The sequence below is a fragment of the Musa acuminata genome, chromosome BXJ2-8 (genome assembly GCF_036884655.1).
Source record: "Musa acuminata AAA Group cultivar baxijiao chromosome BXJ2-8, Cavendish_Baxijiao_AAA, whole genome shotgun sequence".
Taxonomy (NCBI): domain Eukaryota; kingdom Viridiplantae; phylum Streptophyta; class Magnoliopsida; order Zingiberales; family Musaceae; genus Musa; species Musa acuminata.
In genome coordinates this window covers 12,760,833-12,783,044 of record NC_088345.1, presented here as the reverse complement: position 1 = coordinate 12,783,044, position 22,212 = coordinate 12,760,833, and the positions used below count along the sequence as shown (strand labels likewise).

Below are 22,212 nucleotides of genomic sequence, written 5' to 3'. Positions count from 1 at the left end.
ACTTCCTGTGCTCCGCTTGTTCTGCCAGCTCGAGGATTTCTTACATGATGGAGAGACTCCTGCCTTGGCCTTGGCCTTGGCCTTGGCCTTGGCACGGCATCAATGGTAGTAGGGACAAGTACCTACTCTGTGTGAATCCACCGCAATATTCAATTCCCCAACTGCAGCATTGTTGAGTTTTTAAAAGTCCTTGCACGTTGCAGTTGGGTCTTCCACCTAATCCCCCTTCGTTACTTTTTGACACTGCAGATAACTGTGATGCTGTTCCGACATGACCTTAATCTTGTTTTTGTTAATGCATTGTGATTCGAGACATGTCTGACGAGGAAGCATTGTAATTGTGATGCCCGAACTTAGTTTTCCGGAACAGCAGAACAGAGCACAAGGAAAAGGTAAAAAGGAAGCCGTCAGCTACTGTGATTTCTGTGTTTCAGGGATGCAGCTCATTTATGACGAAGGGGGGCCGAGCAGAACTGAGAGTCCTCCTGGCCGAGCAGTTTGGCTGCATGGGCAGGATGGACCATGCATCCAGTGACACTCCAAAATTGCAGTGGCAAGGCAAGGGGTGGACCCTTCCATTTTGATGGCCAAGGACAAGGTCTGCAGGGTCATCTGTAGGATTGTGTAGCCTCTGCCAGCTTCTTCACATGCTACTGGAAACCAAGATGTGTAACTTGAGCCTGCAGCTTAGTTGACCCAAATTAATTGGGGAAGAATGACATCTTGTACCATCCACTTGAGTGATGAATGAAGTCTTGATGAGACCACAAGGCAAACATGTTGAAGACCTCCAAGAAATATTTATGTGGCTGTTGTATGCATATGCATGCATCACTGACTTCCATCCTGTGCTTGTCTGCATCAGATGGTCTGCTTGTGGGATCAAAGAAAGACATGCACAGGATGGAAGTCAGTGATGCATAATACATACAACAACCACAAAAATATTTCTGGGAGGTCTTGCATCGGATGGTCTGCTTGTGGGATCAAAGAGAGACAACTGGAAGGGCATAGGATATGAAGTTGTGAACAAGCAAGCACTGCAGCCAAGTTGGTCTACTGAATGCAGTGACACAGAGAAGTAAAATCTGGGGCTTCTTATGGAGATGTTGCAGCATCATCTACCCCACAACCATCTGGATCCTACTGTAAGAGAAGAGAAAACTCCTTGTTCAAATGTCCAAAGTGGTCTATTTGTCTAGAAGATTGTGAGGATTCCAAGTGACTCTTTATAGGCTCTTCTTTTGAATGGTGCTTTTGGGGGTTTGTATTTAATTACATTGTGATGAGAGTGAGTCAGTTGTGTGATAATTAACTGTTGGCAAATTACACTTTACCCCTTGGGTGGAATCACACTTCTTTTGAACCATCCCAGGAAATTTTATTGACAGTAGCTGCACAACAAGTATTGTTTGTTTTTATTATATTTTGATATATATATATATATATTTTTTTTTTTTCTTACCTTGATTTATTTGAGAATATTATTACTTACAAACAAAATGTTTTTTTTAGATGTAGCATCTCAAAAACTTGTGCAAACAGTGTTCCCCAGTTTATTGTGTTTTGTTGAAAAAGGAAAAAGTACTTGCAAGATCATCAAGTAGTGCATTGACTGTGGACTTCGATGTGGGATGTCAACTCTCAACCACTTCCTCCAGGCGGTGTCATTGTGAGTGAGTGAGTGCTATAGGGTTTGATGGAGAAGCACAAGCAGGGGCACAACAAAGAACATATAGGAGCATGATGGCATGACAACCTGTGATTGCAGGATTGGTGGAAGGGGGTAATGGAGTTGAGCCACCAAAAGGATGACATCAAAGGGTTAGCCTCTGGGATTCGGAGATGCTGACTTCCAACTGCTTTATTTTTCACAGTGGCATTATAGCATACATGTCGATCGCATGGTTTGTCCGCACCCCCTTGGAAATTTGCTTCTTGGTCAGAGCAAATGTGATGGTCTTGGTTGAGGACAAAATGGGATGGAGGGGGGGGGGCACTATAGATTATTAGTCAACATGAGGAGAGATGGGTTTGGTGCTTCCCATGTGGAGTTGGTCTTTGTGGGGGCCATCTCCAATGCCCTCATTCCATGCTATTCATATAGAATACCACTCTTTCAGATTTCACCATTCAACAGTGATGTGGCCATGTCTTCTTTCTCCCCCCTTTTTTTTCTTTTTAATTTTAATCTCACCCATGCACCATTTTCGCAATCTGTTCAATAGTTTCTCTCTTTGTGTGGTGGTTGCCACCAACATAATGACAAGGGTCCAACTTTCACTTAAAGAGCATTTATATGATGTCAGCACAAATGATCTCAAAGATCAATAGCACAATATTCCTGTCAATACAAGCAAGATTTGAGGAGGAGGTACTGCATATGCATCATAATATTCTTTAATATATGTATGTGTACATATATCCATTATCATGGTGAAATTTTAATTTGGAACATCGTGATGGAATGGAAAGACCATTGTACTCACTTGTATTCAAATAGCTTATTTAGTAAGCTCTAGTTGGATCTTATCCTACTTGCTCTTCTTTTTCTTCTTTTCCCATTTATATAGTTCCATCGGATGCATGGTCATATCCACATTTAGTCTCATGAATGAATTACAAATTGGAATCATACAGGATTCCAATTTAGCTAACACGACTCTTACCATCACCGTCATAAAACATAATACAAGTCTTGAAGAAGAAACATTATCCTACTTTTCCTAATGCATTTTAATGGTTTAAAAATTAGAGAAAACATGTAATTTGATCCACCCCAATGTCATGATCATGATAGTGACCATGATGATGCGATGATGGATGGCTAGTTTTCTCTGTGTTTGACTCCTCTCACCCCCCCCACCCACCAAATCCTATCATGCAAGAGAAACAATTTGGAGAGAGAGAGAGAGAGAGAGCAGCCGAATGCAAGCAATTGAAGCCTATTCCGAGTCCCTTTTCACCCCCTCCTAAACCATTTGATCTCCTCAACTCCAACAAAGAAAGTGACATCTCTCTCTAAAAAGGCATCATCTCACCTATTCTTCATATACTTTGTTTTACACATCCATCCCCACACCTCTCTCTCGCTCTCTCTCTTGCCCTTTTCTTCACTCTCACTTTCTTTCCCCTCCTAACCAAATCTAATTTGGGGATTCCTTATTTTTTGGGTTTCCAAAACTTCCCCTCTTCTGCTCTCTCTCTCTCTCTCTGCATTCTGCTCTTGCTCTCCTCTCACATCATCCCCACTCCTCCTCTTCTAACTCAGATCTGTTGAGGTGAGATGGGTGGCGCTCCCTTTCGCTGCAATCACTGCTTTATCTGGGCTGTGGGTAAGCGGTAGTCTCGAGACCATCGCCGCCGAGCTGCTTGCTTATGATGCGAACTCACCGGGTGGGGAGTGGTAGGGTTGAGCGGTGCTTCGGGTTCCTTCCGCGCCTGCTCGTGGTGCAGGGCAATGGAAGCCCTCCGTTCCGGGGATCTCCCTTCCGACCCGCCGCGCCTCCTGCTTTGATGTCCTTGTAGTGCTGCGCGCCGATGGGGAACGGCACCTCTCAAGTCGTCGGTTGCTTCGTGCCCGTGGGGAATGGGAAGGGCGGGGTCGATCTGGAGTTCCTCGAGCCCCTGGACGAGGGGCTCGGCCACTCCTTCTGTTATGTCAGGCCGGTCGTCGTCGATTCTCCGGCTATCACCCCGTCCAACTCCGAGCGCTACACCGTGGACTCGAGCACCCTGGATTCCGAGACCCGCAGCGCCTCTTTCCGGCAGGAGATTGCTGCGGAAGATTTGGCTGGCCTCCAGAGGGCGAGCAAGGGCGCGTCCGAGACCACCTTTAGGGCGATTTCGGGGGCCTCGGTGAGTGCCAATGCCTCGACCGCCCGGACCGGCAACCCGAATGTGCTGGCCTCTGGCGACGCTCAAGAGCCTGCCGCTTCGTTCGAGAGCACGGCCTCGTTCGCGGCGGTCCCTTTGCAGCCGGTGCCCCGTGGGTCGGGGCCCTTGAACGGGTTCTTGTCAGGACCCTTGGAGAGGGGATTTGCCTCGGGGCCATTGGAAAGAGGGGCGGGCTTCATGTCAGGGCCATTGGATAAGGGTGTTTTCATGTCCGGCCCTCTTGATTCGACTGATACAAGTAACTTCTCAGCTCCGCTTGCTTATGACCGGAGAAGGGCAAGGCTGGGACGGCTCGTAAGGAGCATGAGTAGACCAATGAGAAGCGCTCTTTCTAGGACCTTTACAAGGCGTCGACATGGTGGTGGTTCTGGTTGGATGCAGCGGTTCCTCTTGCATCCCATGACCCAGCTGGTCTGGCATTCTAAGGAGCCAAAGTATCGGCTGGAGCCTTCAGCAAACTGTCTGGAGGCTGGAACATCTGAACCTGAGTATAGCAGTAGCCGTAACTTACAATGGGCGCATGGCAAGGCTGGAGAGGATAGAGTTCATGTTGTTCTCTCTGAAGAGCAAGGGTGGTTATTTGTTGGGATCTATGATGGTTTCAATGGTCCCGATGCACCTGATTTTTTGATGAGTAACCTTTACAGAGCTATAGATAAAGAATTGGAGGGTCTTCTATGGGACTACGAAGACAAAGCTGCCGAGGCTGTACCTACATCTGATATTACTAAAAACGGTGCTACCAGGACTTGTTCTAGTCTTGTAGAAGAAGATGAATGTGCCAGTTCTCAGTTGCACCCTGGTGAATCACAGAATTCTCAGTTGCTTGATGAAAATGCTGGCGACAATGGTGAGACAGGAGTTCTACATGTCCAATCCAATGAAGACAACCATGGATCGGAATCTACCATCGACAAGGGTTTGGATGCTGAATTAAGTGGTAAGGATCAAGCTGCGGAGGGAATAGGAACCAAAGACGTTGACAAACAACCAAGTGAAAGTTCCCATGACCACAATGCAAACACAGGTGACGGAGATACAGATACCAAACACCATGTTGATGTGCCCCAGAAGGAAACCTCTTGCATGCCAACAACAAAATTAGAGAACAAAACTAGGAAAAGCAAATGCCTTTACGAACTTCTTCAGATGGAGCTTATGGAAGACCAGGACAAGGAGTCTTGCTTGTCATCAGGTCATGCCAGTGTGAGGGGTTCTTGGGATATGCAATTTAGTGCCATTGAAGACCTGCGTAGCAGAGAAATCTCATCAACAGTAAATGCTGTTTTGTGCTCTTCCAGAAGCAAGAGAAAAAGTTCAGGTCTGGGTGAAGATATTGGTGGAAGAAGAGAAAGTGATGATGTAGTCAGTGACGAGTCCAAGGACCCAAAGCAGAAGTATGTGGTGCCATTTTCTGCTTTAGGACAAAAGCAGATGATCAGAATATCACTGTTTGGATCAAAGTTGAGAAAAATGTACAGGAAGCATAAATCATCACAAAGGAAGCTTTTCCCTTGGAGTTATCATTGGCACAGAGATGCATCCAATCTTGATGGGAGGATAGTTAATTCATCAGTGGTTATCAGAAGATGCAAGTCTGGTCCAGTGGATCATGATGCAGTACTCAAGGCTATGACCCGTGCACTGGAAGCCACAGAGGAGGCTTATGTGGAAATGGTGGAGAAGGCACTTGATAAACACCCAGAGCTTGCACTGATGGGCTCATGCGTTCTTGTCATGCTGATGAAGGACCAGGATGTGTACATTATGAACCTTGGCGATAGCCGTGCTATTCTTGCACAAGATAGACTAAACCAAGGCTACAGTAACCCGATTCTTGCCAAAGAAGATGTGAGACATCGAAGCAGGTCAAGGGAGATTCTTGCTCGTGTGGAGCTAGACAGGATATCAGAGGAATCTCCAATGCAGAATCCTAAAGGTCAGCTTTGCAACATTAATAAGACCAGGGAACTTTCTCTATGTAGCTTAAAAACACGGGCCAGTCAGCTATCTTCTGACCATAGTACAAGCATTGAGGAGGTATGAACCAATTAAGAATACTTTCTGTTTTTCTCCCATCTCGAGAAATCTAAATGGATATTTCTTATGACGCATCATGCTTGAGCTTGTGGTTGTTTGATGGCAAAGATGTGTGCACAAGCACCTAGTATCTCTGTGAAATTTTTTTTCTAATAATTGTTATAAAAATTGGTCAAGAATACTGGTTTTATTGCAAGATACTTACTCGAGCTGACATACATTTCTGAAGACTTCTGCCTTATTGTCAGTAGTTAATTATCATAAGAACATATTCTAGTTTATGAAGTATAGTTAATTATTATAAGAACATATTCTAGCGTATGAAGTACATGTACAGTAGCAATGATGAGAAGAGAAAAGAAACTAGCGTATGATAGCTGTGAAACTATGCGAGAGATAGAAACTGTGTGATACTGGTGAAGGGTAAAGATTTAATAGAAGTAAACACAATTCTGGGTAAAAAATTATGTTTATGTTTGTTTGAATATTTTGAAAAAGGTATTCTTCTAAGTCTTTTTCTATGCATGGAGAAATTGAGGATTTCTTCCTGGTTGGCTGAGCTAAAAGTTGGAGTTTCAACTTGGGATGGATACTAGCGAGGCCATGCCATTGAGAATTTCCACATGCTATTGAAAATGCACTGTACCAAATATGCACTAATGAATCTGCAAGTCATTATTGACATACATCCTTCATCACATGGGATTGCAGGATAAATACGATTCAGAGTTAGTTAAAATTTGAGTAAATTAAGAGAAATAAAGTTCTTTTGTGGTAAATGTGTTGCAAAGTGAGCATTTTATTCAAACAGCAATGTCATTCATTTTTAAATTTTGCTAGACAGGAGGAAGATGACAAGTTACTTCTATGATTATATTCTTTCATGTGGATGTTACTGGCTAGATCGTGTTAAAGAAAGGATATTTCAATTTTGGTGTGAAAAGTGTTTATTGATTGGTGAACTCTCATGGTATCTATGTGAACAACACATTTGGCTCTGAACATAACTCACATCCACATGTGCACAATAGATCATCTTGATGGCTAAAATCCTCCGACAATCTTATTCACAATATTTTGTGAAGTTCATAGCTGACAAAGATGAGTTCATTCCCCTTTTACCAAGATCTTCAATAAAGCATGAAGGTAATCCATTGATGTTCCTGGTGAAACTACATGGAGTACAATTTCAAGGAAACATCAAGAGGCCCTTGTGGTAAATGAAGGAACGAGCCATGAACCAAGCACGCATGCTCCTAGAGAAACCAGGAAAACATTTTTCTTTCTGTAGCTCATAGCATTTACTTTTTTTCTTGTGGAAATGTTAGCTTGCTAAGTATTCAAAATGATTGTGAGAAGGCTTTTTCTTTGAACCATTTGCTGTATCATATATGATTTCCTCAATACTGTGTGTCTGTCATAATGACTTATCGTTTGCCCTAGTTAATTGATCTTTTCAACTAAATCATTGCAGGAAGTATTGAGAATTAAAGAAGAACATGCTGATGATGCTCAGGCTGTCTTTAATGACAGAGTAAAAGGAAAGTTAAAAGTTACCAGAGCATTTGGTGCAGAATTTTTGAAGAAGGTTAGCTGATACATAATGCAATTTAAATTAATAAGCCCCTTTTAATCTATGTTTGCATTCTTTGTATCCACTAAGTGTGTCTGGTTCTGGTGTGATTCTGTTCACGCTAAACTTCATTGAATTGAGAGGTGATTCATATTGCAGCCTTGGAAGGTGGTTCATTATCAGAAAGTTAATAACTAAACCTTTAAATGACATGATAGCTTCTCTTGATATATCATAAATCCAAATTAGCCAGGCAGTGTCAAGTAAACGAGTCATTGGTTTGGCCATATCTGGGGTAAATTCCTGCTCGTACCTGGGAAAGAAATAAGGTATTGAAACTATATTTGTATCTACTGTAGATCATTGGCTGTGTAAATGGCTCAATAATAGAGTAATGTATTATCATGGTGATTACTTTAAACATTTTTATCTTCGATTAGATTGCTTACTGGTGCAAAACCTGATCATTGGCTGAGGTGCACTCCTGCTTATACTAAGGAAAGATGTATGGAATTCTAAACTGTATGTGTAGAAGTAGAAGCTATGTATTCTCTGGAAATGAGGTGAATCAGTATACATTATTTTTGGGTATGTGCATTCATATTGAAGGGTCTGTAACAGCAAAGGAGAGCAAAGAGAGTTTCAAATCATTTCAGTTCTTGATTGTGGCAATGAAAATTCTCTTAAGCCCACATATTAAATCTTTCTATCCTACCTTGTGTATGAGCCCAACCCATCCATGACTAGGCCACTCACAACTTGTGGCATCCTGGACCCCAACATCCAAGCATGATAAGAAAATTCCATTATGTGTGGGGCCTGGTGTACAGAAATTGTGATCGGCCTTGTGTATAGGTGGAGCCATAAATGGGGGAGGGGGGGAGGGGCGGCAGGATTGAAAAAATCTCCTTGTGTTGATCCCAGTACAGTTTTCCTTTATTTTTTTGCCTGACAAAAGATCTGATACTTCTGAATAGCGAAGTCTAGTGAGATACTCTTTGCTCATGTTTAAACATCTATAGGTAGTTGAGAATTGAAATCTCAAAGTAGTGTTGTGGAATATTCAATCTGAGCACGAGACAAATGCATGGGCACTGCAGTGCCATAATCTTGTATATTTGGTGGCATTTCCCTCAAAAGATCTCATTGGTGTCGAACAAAAAGGTGATTATTTCTTGTTGTAATAAACATGTAGTTAGAAAATTGGAATAACAATGTCCTGATCTAATGTGGAATATGAATTTTTTTGCAAAAACAAGGCAAGATGTGATATGCCATACATGACTGAAAGAACAGGCATTCTCATTGCATTTGTTTTAGTTATCTACTTTTGGTTATATTTACTGGAAAGTTGATTTGTTTGATGAGGCTGATTGTACCTTTTTCCCTCTCTGAAACAGCCAACGTTCAATCAAGCTCTTCTTGAAATGTTTAGAGTTGACTATATTGGGAACTTGCCATATATTAGCTGCATTCCCTCGGTTCTTCATCATCGTCTCAGCTCAAGTGATCGATTCTTAGTCCTCTCTTCTGATGGGCTTTACCAGTATTTCAGCAATGAAGAGGTGGTTTCACATGTCACATGGTTCATGGAAAATGCACCAGAAGGGGATCCTGCACAGTATCTCATCGCAGAGCTGCTACTTCGTGCAGCTAAAACGAATGGTTAGTCCATTTATGTGCTCATTTAGTTCCTTTTTTGTCATCACTTATGAGACGCGCTTGCATTCCTCTTAGAGTTGCCCTCCATCTTATCCTTCAGTTGCTTTTTAAGTTTCAATGGCTCGGTTCTTGCCACTTATTACTTAACTGTGTGCATAGTTATGCACCCAGTACGTATGTTCCTCGAGTCATGTTCAAGCCAGAGCTCCAGCAGGAGCATAGTAATAGTCATCCTTGACATGCTAGAAGATTTTAATGAAGGGTCAACTTTTGAAGCTGTTATCATTCATTCTTTGACGAGTTGATAGAGTCACCTTTTCCAAAAATTCTGTCAGGTCTAACTTGAGGCTTTCTCTCTATTTTGGCAATCAAGTTAGTTAGCTTCCGAACATGGAATTGCCTCTGTAAAATCTTGCGATTCAGTTATGGGTGTCCAATATTCTTGTTGCCTGGGTTAATCCGCCTTGCATTTCTTTCTTGGGTAGAAATCTGTGTTTCCGTGTCGGTGGTTACAGGTTAATCTGCCATGCATGTCGAATATTGAGTTTCTCACTGCATAATGATTCACACGGTTGTAATTCCATGTTTGCTTCACAGGGATGGACTTTCATGAATTGCTGGATATTCCACAAGGTGACCGTCGTAAATACCATGATGATGTTTCCGTCATGGTGATCTCCCTGGAAGGAAGGATTTGGAGATCATCCAGTTGATCGTTGCTGGGAGCAATCTTTTGGCCCTCCGTCCTCATCCCGTTAGCAAGCGAGAGGCATTCATGTTCTTTACACGTTCTCACCATCTTTTGATGTACTCTTCCATTTAGTGGGTTTCATATGTGATGGCCATCGCTCTCATCCTCTCGGTGAGCCTGCTGATCCAAATCGGAGGCCATTCTGTGGATAATTACAACCCCAAATCATCGTCAATCATTTTTGCAATCCCTGAAGTGAATCCATTTGACTTGCCACGTTGGGTTCCTTGAATCCAATCATCAGTCTCAACTCTCGTGGCTAAACGGTGACCATAGACTCCTTTCGACCCAGCTCTGTCCTGTGTCTCTGTCAGCTCATGCCACAGCTTTTAGGAGACGAGAAGAGTTGGGGCTTCAGAATGGCATCGCACATGCATTACCATGCCTTCTTCTTCCTCTTTATTCCCCTTCTTTGGAACCTACTGCCGCTGTTGAGCTATCCATAACTACGCGTGGGTAACCAATACAATTAAATGGGAAGGATACGTATATGCATGTACATGGGTGTGAGTTCGTCCTTCACATCTGGATGCAGAGTGGCTCTTTTGCCGAAGCTGGATCTCAAGGCTTTTGGCATGTGCGAGGCACCGCACCATTCGCGTTCATGATCAAAATATGCCAAAGGAACATGGAACATGTAGCTTCTCTGAGACTTCCACATCATCGCACAGGATCAGCTCATTTCCATCGTGATAGGGATTTTTCTTCCTACAGGATATGAATATTGAGTCGGCAAGTGGGCAAATCAGGTCCCTACATCATGCTTTTATGTGCATCGTAGCTACCTCTTTGTTCCTCTTCTCTTCCTTCCATCTCACCCTCTTCAGCAGCGGCAAGCAAGCGAGCAGCCACAATGGCCAAGCCTTCCCTCCTCACGTTCTTCTCCCTCCTCGTCGCTTCCACCCTTGCTGCGGATCCTGACATGCTCCAGGATATCTGCGTCGCGGATCTCAACTCTGGTAGCTCATCTTCGCCATCCCTTCTTGATTTCTTTGCTTGATCTGCCGTCTTCTTGCTTATGTGGTGGAGCGACCACTGCAGCCGTCAAGGTGAACGGGTTTGCATGCAAGCCGGCGGCGGAGGTGACGGAGGCGGACTTCTTCTTCCAGGGGCTGGCCAAGCCGGGCGCCACCAACACCACCATGGGCTCCCTGGTGACGGCCGCCAACGTGGAGAAGATCCCGGGGCTCAACACCCTGGGCGTGTCCATGTCCCGCGTCGACTACGCCCCCGGCGGGTTGAACCCGCCGCACACCCACCCGCGCGCCACCGAGATCGTCTTCGTGCTCGACGGCACCCTCGACGTGGGCTTCATCACCACCGCCAACAAGCTGATCACCAAGACCATCACCAAGGGCGACGTCTTCGTCTTCCCCCGCGGCCTGGTCCACTTCCAGAAGAACAACGGCGACGTTCCCGCCGCCGCCCTCGCCGCCTTCAACAGCCAGTTCCCCGGCACCCAATCCATCGCCGCCACCCTCTTCGCCGCCACCCAGCCGGTGCCCGACATCGTCCTCTCCAAGGCCTTCCAGATCGGGACCAGAGACGTGAAGAAGATCAAGAGCCGCTTGGCGCCCAAGAAGTAGCGAGATCGAGACATGTTCTTGTTCGGAGCTCGAGATCAGTTCATCCAATCACTGGCGATGAGCATAACTCCCAATCAAAGCCTAATGATGTCACTTCTCTTTCCGCCATTAGGATGCTACGTGTCCTATCTTTCTTGCTTGATTCAGAGTGTGATTCACCTAATTATCAAAGAAGCTGTTTGAAACTGTTTCCCCCCTATTTATATAAGTTAAGATGGAGAATTTTAAATTTTCTCACTAGAGTAGAAAGATTTTCTCATTCAGTTAGGGAAATCTTATCTGCTATCGTACCCCCGCAAGATGGTGCTCCTATACCAATCTTAGATCGATGCAATGCAAACAGTTTATGAGCGAGAGGTTTTATGAGTGAGTCATATGTACATGAGAAACACGAAGTTGATGACGGACAACTTAATCTCGCACAAAGTGAAAATCGATAGCAATATGTTTCATGCGGGAGTGGAACACCGGATTAGCGCACAGATAGATAACTCCGACATTATCACAATATATTATATGAGAGGAACTGATGTTGAGTTTCTTGAGCAGATTTGACCCAATTGAGTTTTGCAGTGGCAATGACATGGTATTAAGCTTAAGTTGTAGACTGTATGATTATCTTTTGCTTCTTAGAACTCTAACTGATTGGATTAGCGCTAAGAAAGATAATGTACCCTGACGTGGATATTCGATCATCAATGTTGCCTGCCCAATTAGCAAAGGCATGGAGATGAAGTTAAGAGTGTTTACGAAGAAAGAGACCATGATTGAGGATCCCCTTAAGATTTTTCGGGATTCGTTTGACCGCAGACTAGTGCATAGTAGATGGCCTCTGCATAAACTGTGATAATTTGTTGACTGCAAAGGAGATGTCTGGACGGGTGAGAGCTAAGTACTGTAAGGAGCCAACGACTTGTCAATATTGAGTGAGCTCCGTAGCAGCCATCAGACAATTTGAGAGAGCTGCTAGCAGAGAGAGGAGTTGTAACTGCATTTGCATCTTGCACGTTTGTTTTTGATAATATATCTTGAATGTACTTTCTTTGTGAGAGAAAGAGACCGGAAGATGTGAATGTAGCTTCTACGCCCAGAAAATAGTTCAAGAGTCCTAGATCTTTAAACGAGAACCGATCCGCCAACTGCTTGATGAACGCTTGGATTTCTACGGGATTGTTGCTTGTGACAATAATGTCATCCACATATACCAGAATATATATTGTGTCACCATGATGTTGTCGGAGAAATAACGAGATATCAGATTTGGAGTTAAGAAAGCCAACGGAAGTCAGAAAAGAGCCAAGTTCTATATACCAAGCTCTTGGAGCCTAACGAAGTCCATAAATATCTTTTCGCAGTTTGCAAACATGTCTTGGATACTGAGAATGAGTGAAACCAGGAGATTGTTGCATAAAAATAGCTTCAGTTAGAGTCCCCTATAAAAAGGCATTATTAACATCCATTTATCGTAATTGCCGGCCCTTAGTGGTGGCTAATCTTAGGATAAGTCGGATTGTAGTCAGCTTAACAACGAAACTAAATGTCTCAGTGAAATCAACTCCAGGTCTTTGATGAAACCCTTTGGCGACGAGGCATGCCTTATATTGGGCAACGGAGCCATCTGGGTTCCACTTAATTCGAAAGACCCACTTACACCCGATGATGTTTTGTATATTATGAGTGGGTACTAGATCCCATGTTGAGTTATGGAGGAGGGCATTATATTCCTCACACATGGCGGTATGCCAATGTGGAGATTTTTGGGCTTGAGTGAAGGTGGTGAGTTCAACTGTGATGGATGAGGAATCCATGATAGCACGGAGGTCAAGGACTTGACGCGGTTTGAAAATATTACTCTTAAAGCATATGGTCATAGGATGGTTGGGGACTACGGGATTGTGAGGTTGGGTTGGCGGAATAAGTGGTTGAGAGTCACTAACACAGGCCGAGTTAGGTGTAGGTACGTCAGTATCACCTGACCGAGAAGGAGATAAAGATAATGGGTGTGTTTCGGAACTAATTACCCCAACATTTGGAGAAGAAAGAGGTGGAGTAGGAATGCAGGGAATGAGTAATTGCTAAACTGGAGGAGTGATATAGTGAGGATCATGAGGGGAGGAACGAGACGATGTCATGGGAGGCTCATCCGGTTGGATCAGAGGTATATTCCAGTGATGAATGGTTAATGAAGTGGTCTGCATGGTAGGAAAGACATGGTTTTGGAAAGGACAGACTGACTCAATAAAAATAATGTGACGTGATACAAAGACTTTGTGAGTGTGGAGATTATAGCAGCGAAAGACATTATGTTCAAGAGAGTAACCTATAAAGATGCAAGGATTAGATCATGATGTTAACTTATGAGAGACATAAGGATGTAACCATGGATAACATAGATAATCGAATACTCTGAGTTTACGAATATTTGAGGGTTTGTGAAATAGTATGTCAAAGGGGGACTAGTAATGTAGGACTAACGTATGCATCATATTAATAAAGTAGACGACAGTTTGAAAGTTTGCTGTCCAAAAGTTAGAAGGTACGGAGGCCGATGCAGAAGTATTAGCCTAGTTTCTACTATATGCTTATGCTTACGTTCGGCGGAGCCAACAATTTAAGGAGTATGCGGGGGAGACTTGAAGTGTTGAATACTACAAGCGAAGAGATAAGATGTCAAGACTTAATATTCACCGCCACTATCAGAGTAAACCATTTTGATTGTAGACTGAAAGTGATTTTCGACAAACTTTCGAAAGGTAGGAAAGATGGTGGACACATCAAATTTATGGTGAAGAGGATATAACCATGTGTACTTAGTGAAATGATCTTAAAAAATAATATAAAATCTGAATTTATCAAAAGACAGGATTAGAGCAAGGCCCCAAACATCTGTATAAATAATTTTAAATGGTTTATAGGAGGAAATGAAAGATGAGCCAAAGGGCTGTCGATGACTTTTATTACTAAGACATGCATCACAATGCGTTATAGAACTATGTGATTTAAAAATAGGAAGAGAGTAACGAGAAAGTAATTTCTACTGAATAAAGGACGATGTATGACCAAGACGACGATGCCACACATCAACTGGAGCCGCAACGGAAGAATGAACAGTGGGCTAGGTTATTTGTGGAGTTGACAGTCATTCGTAAATGTTACCTCTATTCGGGCCCTGGTCTAAGGATGCCCCCGTGCTTAAATCCTTAACAAGAAAGGAATCATGAAAGAATTCAATTGAAGTATTATTATGTTTATAAAATTGAGAAACAAAAATAAGGTTGCGTTTAATATGAGGGGCGCATAAAACATCATCAAGTGTAAATGTGATATTATTAGAAGTAAGCGTTGTGGAACCAGTATAAGTTATAGGAAGTCCTTTATCGTCACCGATGATGATATCTTCATCACCGCCATAGGTGTTGTGAAGAGATAAATTCTTAAGATCAGTGGTGATGTGATGGGAGGCGCCAGAGTCGATAATCTAGATGGGCTAGCTAGTTGTTGGAGTAGTTAGAAGATTTGCCTGAGGCCAATATGATGGAGTAGGGAGGTAGGGTCGAGATCGACAAAATTTAGCTGAGTGTCCGACTTTATCATACAGTTGGCAGACGACCTATCTTTGTTGGCTTGGTGGGGCAGGATGCCAAGACAAACGATTATTGGAGTTGTCAGTTTGCAAGAAGTTATGATTAAGAGAATAAGAGGGTTTTGCATGGGATCCATAGGATCAAGATGTGTATGGGCCAAACCTTTGGAGATGGTCGGAGGGTACCGAGTGCCCTTCCTCTTAGACTTGTGACTGACTTGAGCTGTGATAGTTGGTCTGGGCGGCTTGTCCTCACACTTCAAATATATCTCATAATCAGTCAATTTGTCATAGAGGTCTTCAAATGATACTAGCGTGTCACGTGCCCAAATTGCAACTGCCAACTCCTTGTAATAATCTCCGAGACTATTAAGGGTATAAATGATGATCTCTTCATCACATAGGGAATGACCTATCAAAGCCAAATCATCGATGATAACTTTGATATTTTATAGATAATCAGTGATAGTACTTCCCTCTTGTTTGGTCATCATCAGCTTGGACAAAAGACTGAGCTTGTGAGTATGCGAATGATTCACCAAGGTTGTTTGCAGTTTAGACCATGCTTCGACAACAGTCCCATAAGAAGATATCAATGGAGCGACAAAACTAGTAACTGAGGCTTGAATAGATTAGAGGATGAGACGATATTGATGCAACCATAGTTTGTGAGCTGGATTTGGTACTAGATTGGGTTCGTCGGGGATGTGGACCATAGCTGGCAGACAACTGAAGGAGTTGTCAATATAGCCTAGCAAGTCGTAACCAAATAAGAGATTAAAAAATTGAGCCTGCAAGGATACATAGTTACCACCCTTTGATAACTTGAAAGGGATTAGCGTGACAGCATTGATGGAGATAAGCTCGGTAGGAGAAGGACTAGGAGTCCCTGCAAACATAGTAACTGGAATATCGGAAGAAGATAATGAAGACATCCTAGACATTCTCTTGTCGGATTTTTTTTTTTTTTTTTTTTTCTGCTGAAGAGCAGCGGCGGTCTCACAGTGAAGAGAAGTTGAGGGTTTGGAGAGTAGTGGGATTTGAGGAAATAAGAGCCTGTAAGAAGAGCAAGAGCAGATCGCTGCTACTGCGGCTACAGCTGAGGAAGCTGCAGCAGATGAGGAAGCTGTAGCATATGAGGAAGATGTAGTAGATGAGGAAGCTGCAGCGATGCTGCAGCTATGCTAAAGAAATCTACAGCGATTGCATATAGAGGAAGAGCTCCATCGACCTCAATGCAGAGGGAAGCAGCTACGACAAAGGGAAGCGACTACTACTGCTGCTGCAGAGGGAAGTGACTGCTATGGGCCAGGAAGCGGCTGCGGAAGATGTCACAGCATCCTTGGGATTTTAGAGGCTGTGACAGTGAAGGAGAAAGACACAACAACCACTGTTAAGCGAGGAAGACACCACCGTTAAGGAGGCAGTAGGAGAATGTTTCTCTCCTTGCGCGGCGGCGACAAAGAGTGTCTGCTGTAGGCAGCAAAGTAGGAGAGCAGGCAAAAGGCCGAGGAAAAAGAGAAGTAGTGGATGAGTAGAGCCAAGACGGTGCTCATTAATGCAGGCTCCGAATCCGCATCCCGGTGTGCCATTCATTGTTGTGTCTCAAGAAGCTTCTTCAATAACTCCTCTTGAAGCAACGTGTTGTTGCGACCGCTTGGCCAACACATGGAGATATAGTAGAGCTGGTGCTGTCGTCGAGGAGGAAATCAATAGCAATGCTCTGTCCTACTTAAATCGTTGGTCGTCATCACCTGTCCCATTCCAATCTTCTATTAGTAGTGTTGTGTGTCCAGCTTTCAACAATAGGTCAACAGATCGATCGACCCGACGCACAAGTTGAGCGGACAACTTGATTGGATCGGACTAAACCTCACCGCTTCAAGGTATATTTAGTTCAAGAGGAAGAATATCCATAATTGTTTGAGGACATAAACGTCAAATCAATCATAATAAAGGACAATAATAGAGAGATCTACTGCCCCTTTTTACTTTTAACTTATTATTGATGGTCCCTTTTTACTATCGACAATCTTATTTACTGTGCATGCAACTCATCACCCATCCGATGACTCTGTTTGATATTAACGTTGTTGACGCTCATCGTTGTTATAGACGAAGGGCCACTCGCCGCCTTTTCGCTCGCCATCAACGCCACTCAGATGTCGTTCAACCCGTCCACTTGATGTCATCCTTTGAAGAGGCAGAAGAAAATGAGAGGGGGGAGGAAGAAGGATTAGATGCGGAGGAAGTCGAATCGGGTATTTTTGTTCATTTATCGATGGATAATTTAGAAATATTAAATAATTTGAAAATAAGGTTATAAGTAGTAAAAAGAGGGTTGGGAATATAATTGATTTTAAATTTTTTTAATATTTCAAAAATATCCCTATGTAAATGGATATAAATTTTTTTATCCTTTTTTTCCTTCTTCTCTTGGAGCGACAAGTAGCGTCCAGGAGAAGGCACAATTAGCTAGGGTTTTGTCAAGGTTTCTCTTGAGTAAGATCATCGTAAAAGTTCATGGAGAAGGCGTCATTTTCTATTGAGCAAGGTTTCTGGAATTCGCTTGCCCATAACGTAATTTTCTATTTTTGTTTTTCATCGTAACAAATGAAGAAAGAATTGGATAATCTCGAGGACATAGTGGATGCAACACCGGAAGCCTTACCGGAGGTGAAGGTAAAAATAAATAAATAAATAAATAAATAAAAGCACAAGGAGAAAAACTCGAGGCTTGAGCGACTAACCGTTGTCACGAGAGAAGAGAAACTATTGCATCCAGCAACGTTTCTCACAAATAAAATAAAGGATTATGAAAATAAAAGTATAATCGATAATTAAATAATTATAAATAGTAAAATTATATTTTATTATTTTTAAAAATATTATTAAAAGGAATGAGACTGCAGTAGCACAAAGGTTGCCGATTGTAACCTTCGGTAACAGAGTCAAATTAAAAGTAAAACCGAGGGGCCCATTCGCGACTCTTCCACAGGGTTCGTTTCGGATGCGAAAGCAGGGTCGCTAAGGAACGGGCGATCCGATGCTTCTGGACTCGCTTCTACTCGATTAGGAAGTCATCCCTCCTCTTCCTTCCTCACCGTTGCCGTCGCCACACTTTGCTTGGCTGCCAAGAAAAGAAGGGAAGGGATCGCATCCCTTAATTATCGACAAGGGAACCATCACGCATCTCATTACGATTTTCACCAGGCACAAACGAGAGCAGCGGAGGAGAAGGAGCGTCGATGGCTTGGTACTACTACAACAGAAGCAACAACGGAGGAGGAGGAGGAGGAGGAGGGGCGTGGGGGAGGCTGTCGAAGGGGCTGCTACCGCTGCTGGCGCTGCAAGCGGCAAGCGAATTCCACCGCATCGGCCGAAAGCCCCCCGTCACAGCCGGCCTCCTCCTCGCCAACTCCCTCATCTACCTCCGCCCCGCCTTCGTCGACCGCCTCCTTCCCACCCTTTACGAAGTCTCCTTCAACCCCCATCTCATCCTCAAGGTAAATCTACCGCCTCCATGATTGAATAGAACTTAACATGGGCTTCGCCATGTGATGATCGCGCTCGTGCTATTCCGCAAATTAGGGTTTTTTTTCCCCTCATGCCTCAAATTCTTGGTGCCTCACTTTCCAAGATCTGATATGGTAATGACAGAAAAACACTCTGTCTTTAAGGTTTCTGCAAACTCGATTATCACTCAGTTACACATGAACTAGGGCTTTTCCTTGTACTCTCATTATTCTGGGAAAAATACCCCTCAATTGCCGTATCGTCTCTTCTCTGTTGACATTAGGTACCATAGCATATTACCATCAGAACTGGAATTGGTTCGCTTCTAGTGTGCTAAGGGTCACCATCCATGATGTTTATAGGAATTGACTATTCACTTGTGAAGAGATATACAGGCTTACACAATATGCAAAAATGCTATAAGCATTATTAGAATGAGATATTTGAGGCTCAGATATAAGACTGGTGTGTGACATACCAAAATATTAGATCATACCAAGTTTGTGGTACTGACCTGAAGTTGTACTCATAGTGCAGTTTCAAGTTGTGCTAGTATGCCTTATACACAACAGTTTACGATTTTGCATCTGATATGAAGTTTGTACAAAGTTTTCATGAATATGCTGATATAAGATTTTACTAAATTCAATTGGAAAAACCTACTAAATTGTATCCCTCATGTTGTAGCTGCAGTTAGTAATGAAATTTGAAACACGGGTTTTAACTTTCCCGTCTTGAGCTATTCTTTTCCATTGTTAAGAAACTTGTCTTCCTTTCTAAATATGTATCTTCTTGTGCAGCATGGTGATCTGAAGCGATTCTTCTTATCACCATTTTATCATGTAGGTGATGCACACCTATTCTACAACATGACCTCACTGTTGTGGAAGGGGATCCAGCTTGAAACTTCGATGGGTAGTCCTCGGTTTGCATCCATGGTAGCAGCATTGCTTTGCATGTCACAGGGCATCACACTAGTTCTGGCTAGAAGTTTACTCCTTTTCTTCGATTATGAGGCAGCATACTACAATCAGTTTTCTGTTGGGTTTTCTGGTGTTCTATTTGCCATGAAGGTTGTGCTGAATGCACATTCCGACGAGTATGCTTATCTACATGGAATTGTAGTCCCAGCACGTCATGCTGCATGGGCGGAGTTGATTCTTATCCAACTTTTTGTGCCAGGGGTGTCTTTCCTCGGTCACCTGGGTGGGATATTAGCTGGTCTTTTGTATCTCCATTTGAGAGGTTCATATACAGCGGTAGATCCACTGACTGTGTTCATCAAGAAAGCGTTTGATTTTGTGAGCTGGCCTGTAAGGGTCATCCGGCGCTTTCTGAGTTTCCAGCGGCCCCGTACATCAGGTAGAGGAAGAGTTGGAAGCAGCCAAGCTACAGCGGTTCCATCTGGCATCTGGAGATGTCCGACATGTACTTACGATAACTCGTCTAGGGTAGATGTATGTGAGATGTGCAGCACAGCTCGTAGGGGCAGTGGCTTCACACCATTGCGCCAATATAACCGAACGGGTGACCTGTCGACTGAAGAAGTTCGTCGCCGGCGGATTGAAAGATTTGGTGGGTGAGTCTGGATTTGCTGATGTGGCAGGGAGGCTGGTGGCTGGTTATTAGTTGCACATAATACATCGTATTCATAATTCTAGTCGGTTCCTGCATCAAAGTTCCAAGGCCATAGAAGAAACATTGAGGTCAGCTTATATGGTTCTTTTTTTGTGTCTCCAAAACCAACTTGTGTTTGGCTGATCCAGGTATTGAGCAGATTGGAACTTTGTAAATAAAGATGAAATAGGAAAAACCTTGATTGAATTTTCATGTGGTACATTTATGTAGCTGGACGGTCTGAAGAAGGGAGACATGAACACGGATCCTATTCAAAAAGATTTTATTGGCTTTCTTCCTGTTATGCTCAATGTTGGAGATTAATGATTATTCACTTGGGTTCTCATATCAGATAATAATTTTTTTATGATCAGGAACTTTTATATTTCTCTTGACATTTCTTCATTTCTTCTGTTCACAAGAGGCGATTGACTATACCTATGTATACAAATGTCGGTTTACAGTTTTTTTGTAACAATTAAGACAGTGTTGACACTCAGATGAGCTTACGATGTATGTGTTAGAGAGAGGAGGGGTTGAGAACTATGAAATGTCCCTAAACGATGGTATATGAACATGTAAAGATAGTCATTCTCATCGATCGTCAAATCCCTATCATTAATCCCAAATGATCGATCGGCCGATTGAATCCTCAAGCAGATCAAACTATTTCTAATCGGACTCCCTCCACCGATCCGATCCAATCCGGAAGAGATCCAATATCTATCGAGAAACCCCCATCCCGCCCAATCTACGAGATCAACATGACGACAACAATCTGAGAGGGGACATTGCAGCTTCCTTGCGTAGAAGGTCGGTCTACTGGACGAGGGGTTTCGGGAACAGGCAGTGATTGGGTGCTGCTGTTCAGAATTTTAAGGGCTCACATGTATAATTTAATATATTAATTTATTATTATTTATTAATTAAAAAATTAAAGTGATCCAATTAAAGTAAAATTATTTGAGTAAGAGATATAATTATTATTATGAAAATTAATTATGTGAATACTATCAGTCATATTTCTATCTTAATGACGAGATAAATTAAGAATATGAAACTCTTGAAGCATAATTACATATTCATCAATTATGGATATAATTATAATTGTAGATTCATCGGTTATGACTATAAATAAGGTTATGGTCCCCGGTTGGAGTATGGAACGAAGCTTTTCTTACAATTGGAAGACCAAATCACTAATTAATAAAAAAAATACTCTAATGGATTTCATGCATATTATAATAGATTTAATAAGTTTTTTGGAAATATTCTTAATCCATTATTTTGGATCTATAAAGCTTGTTTTGAATCAAAATTTTCTATAAAACAATTGTTTGATCCATATTTGATATGTTAAAGAACCCAACACCTGCTCCTTCTCGTTCCTATTCTTCTTCTTCCTTCTCTTTGGGTTCTTGCCTTCGATGCTCTCCAACTTCGGGATGGGGCGAAGGGGCAGGTACTTTGCCCTTTTTCTCGATCTCGTTTCGACGAAATCATCTTTGCATCCATCATTCTCTAGATCCCTCTCGTTTGGGTTTTCTCTTGTGGTCAGGCATAAGATCAAATTTACTTCTTTTATAAATGTATTTTTTCCCCTTTTAATAGAAATAAAAGATACAATAATAAAAGTTATGAGGCATAGATATGATAAACACAAAGGAGTCATATGAAATAAACAGATCTCAAGTTGTGAATATCAAGATCTCAAGTGAGATTTATTTAGATAAATTTTTTTAGTAAATAACAAAAAGATTCATAAAATAATAAATAATAAAATATTTTGATTCATATAAAATAAATCTCAACTTATAAATGTCAAGATCATGATTTGTTTGTATAAATCTCCTCTTTAGTAAATAGTAAAAAGAAGAAATCTTAGAAGATAAAAAAGGATTTTGATTCCAATAAAAGATATCAAAAGTCAAGAAATCAAGAGAAAGTTCATGATTCAAATTCAATTTGTCAAATCAAAAGTCATCAT

At 42.4% G+C, this 22,212-nt stretch overlaps 3 protein-coding genes across 4 annotated transcripts; all 3 read left to right on the top strand.

Annotated features, from left to right (window-relative positions):
• The first annotated feature begins 3,054 nt into the window (after nucleotides 1–3,054).
• On the top strand, nucleotides 3,055–10,112 carry LOC103994955 (protein phosphatase 2C 32). Its single transcript, XM_009415424.3, has 4 exons — nucleotides 3,055–5,937; nucleotides 7,412–7,525; nucleotides 8,911–9,175; nucleotides 9,770–10,112. The coding sequence occupies exons 1-4, from the start codon at nucleotides 3,541–3,543 to the stop codon at nucleotides 9,883–9,885; spliced, it is 2,892 nt and encodes a 963-aa protein (XP_009413699.2). The 5' UTR covers nucleotides 3,055–3,540; the 3' UTR covers nucleotides 9,886–10,112.
• Nucleotides 10,113–10,696: 584 nt separating this feature from the next.
• LOC135619243 (germin-like protein 5-1) lies at nucleotides 10,697–11,746 on the top strand. Its single transcript, XM_065121074.1, has 2 exons — nucleotides 10,697–10,882; nucleotides 10,965–11,746. The coding sequence occupies exons 1-2, from the start codon at nucleotides 10,777–10,779 to the stop codon at nucleotides 11,507–11,509; spliced, it is 651 nt and encodes a 216-aa protein (XP_064977146.1). The 5' UTR covers nucleotides 10,697–10,776; the 3' UTR covers nucleotides 11,510–11,746.
• A 6,368-nt stretch (nucleotides 11,747–18,114) lies between these two features.
• On the top strand, nucleotides 18,115–20,536 carry LOC103994958 (rhomboid-like protein 14, mitochondrial). 2 transcript variants are annotated; one of them, XM_009415426.3, is made up of 2 exons: nucleotides 18,115–18,598; nucleotides 19,409–20,536. In XM_009415426.3, exons 1-2 carry the CDS (start codon nucleotides 18,341–18,343, stop codon nucleotides 20,189–20,191), a joined length of 1,041 nt encoding a protein of 346 aa, XP_009413701.1. In that variant the 5' UTR covers nucleotides 18,115–18,340; the 3' UTR covers nucleotides 20,192–20,536. The 2 variants fall into 2 exon arrangements, with proteins under 2 accessions (XP_009413701.1, XP_018685234.1); XM_018829689.2 differs by having other exon boundaries at nucleotides 18,466–18,598; nucleotides 19,455–20,536.
• The last annotated feature ends 1,676 nt before the right edge of the window (nucleotides 20,537–22,212 follow it).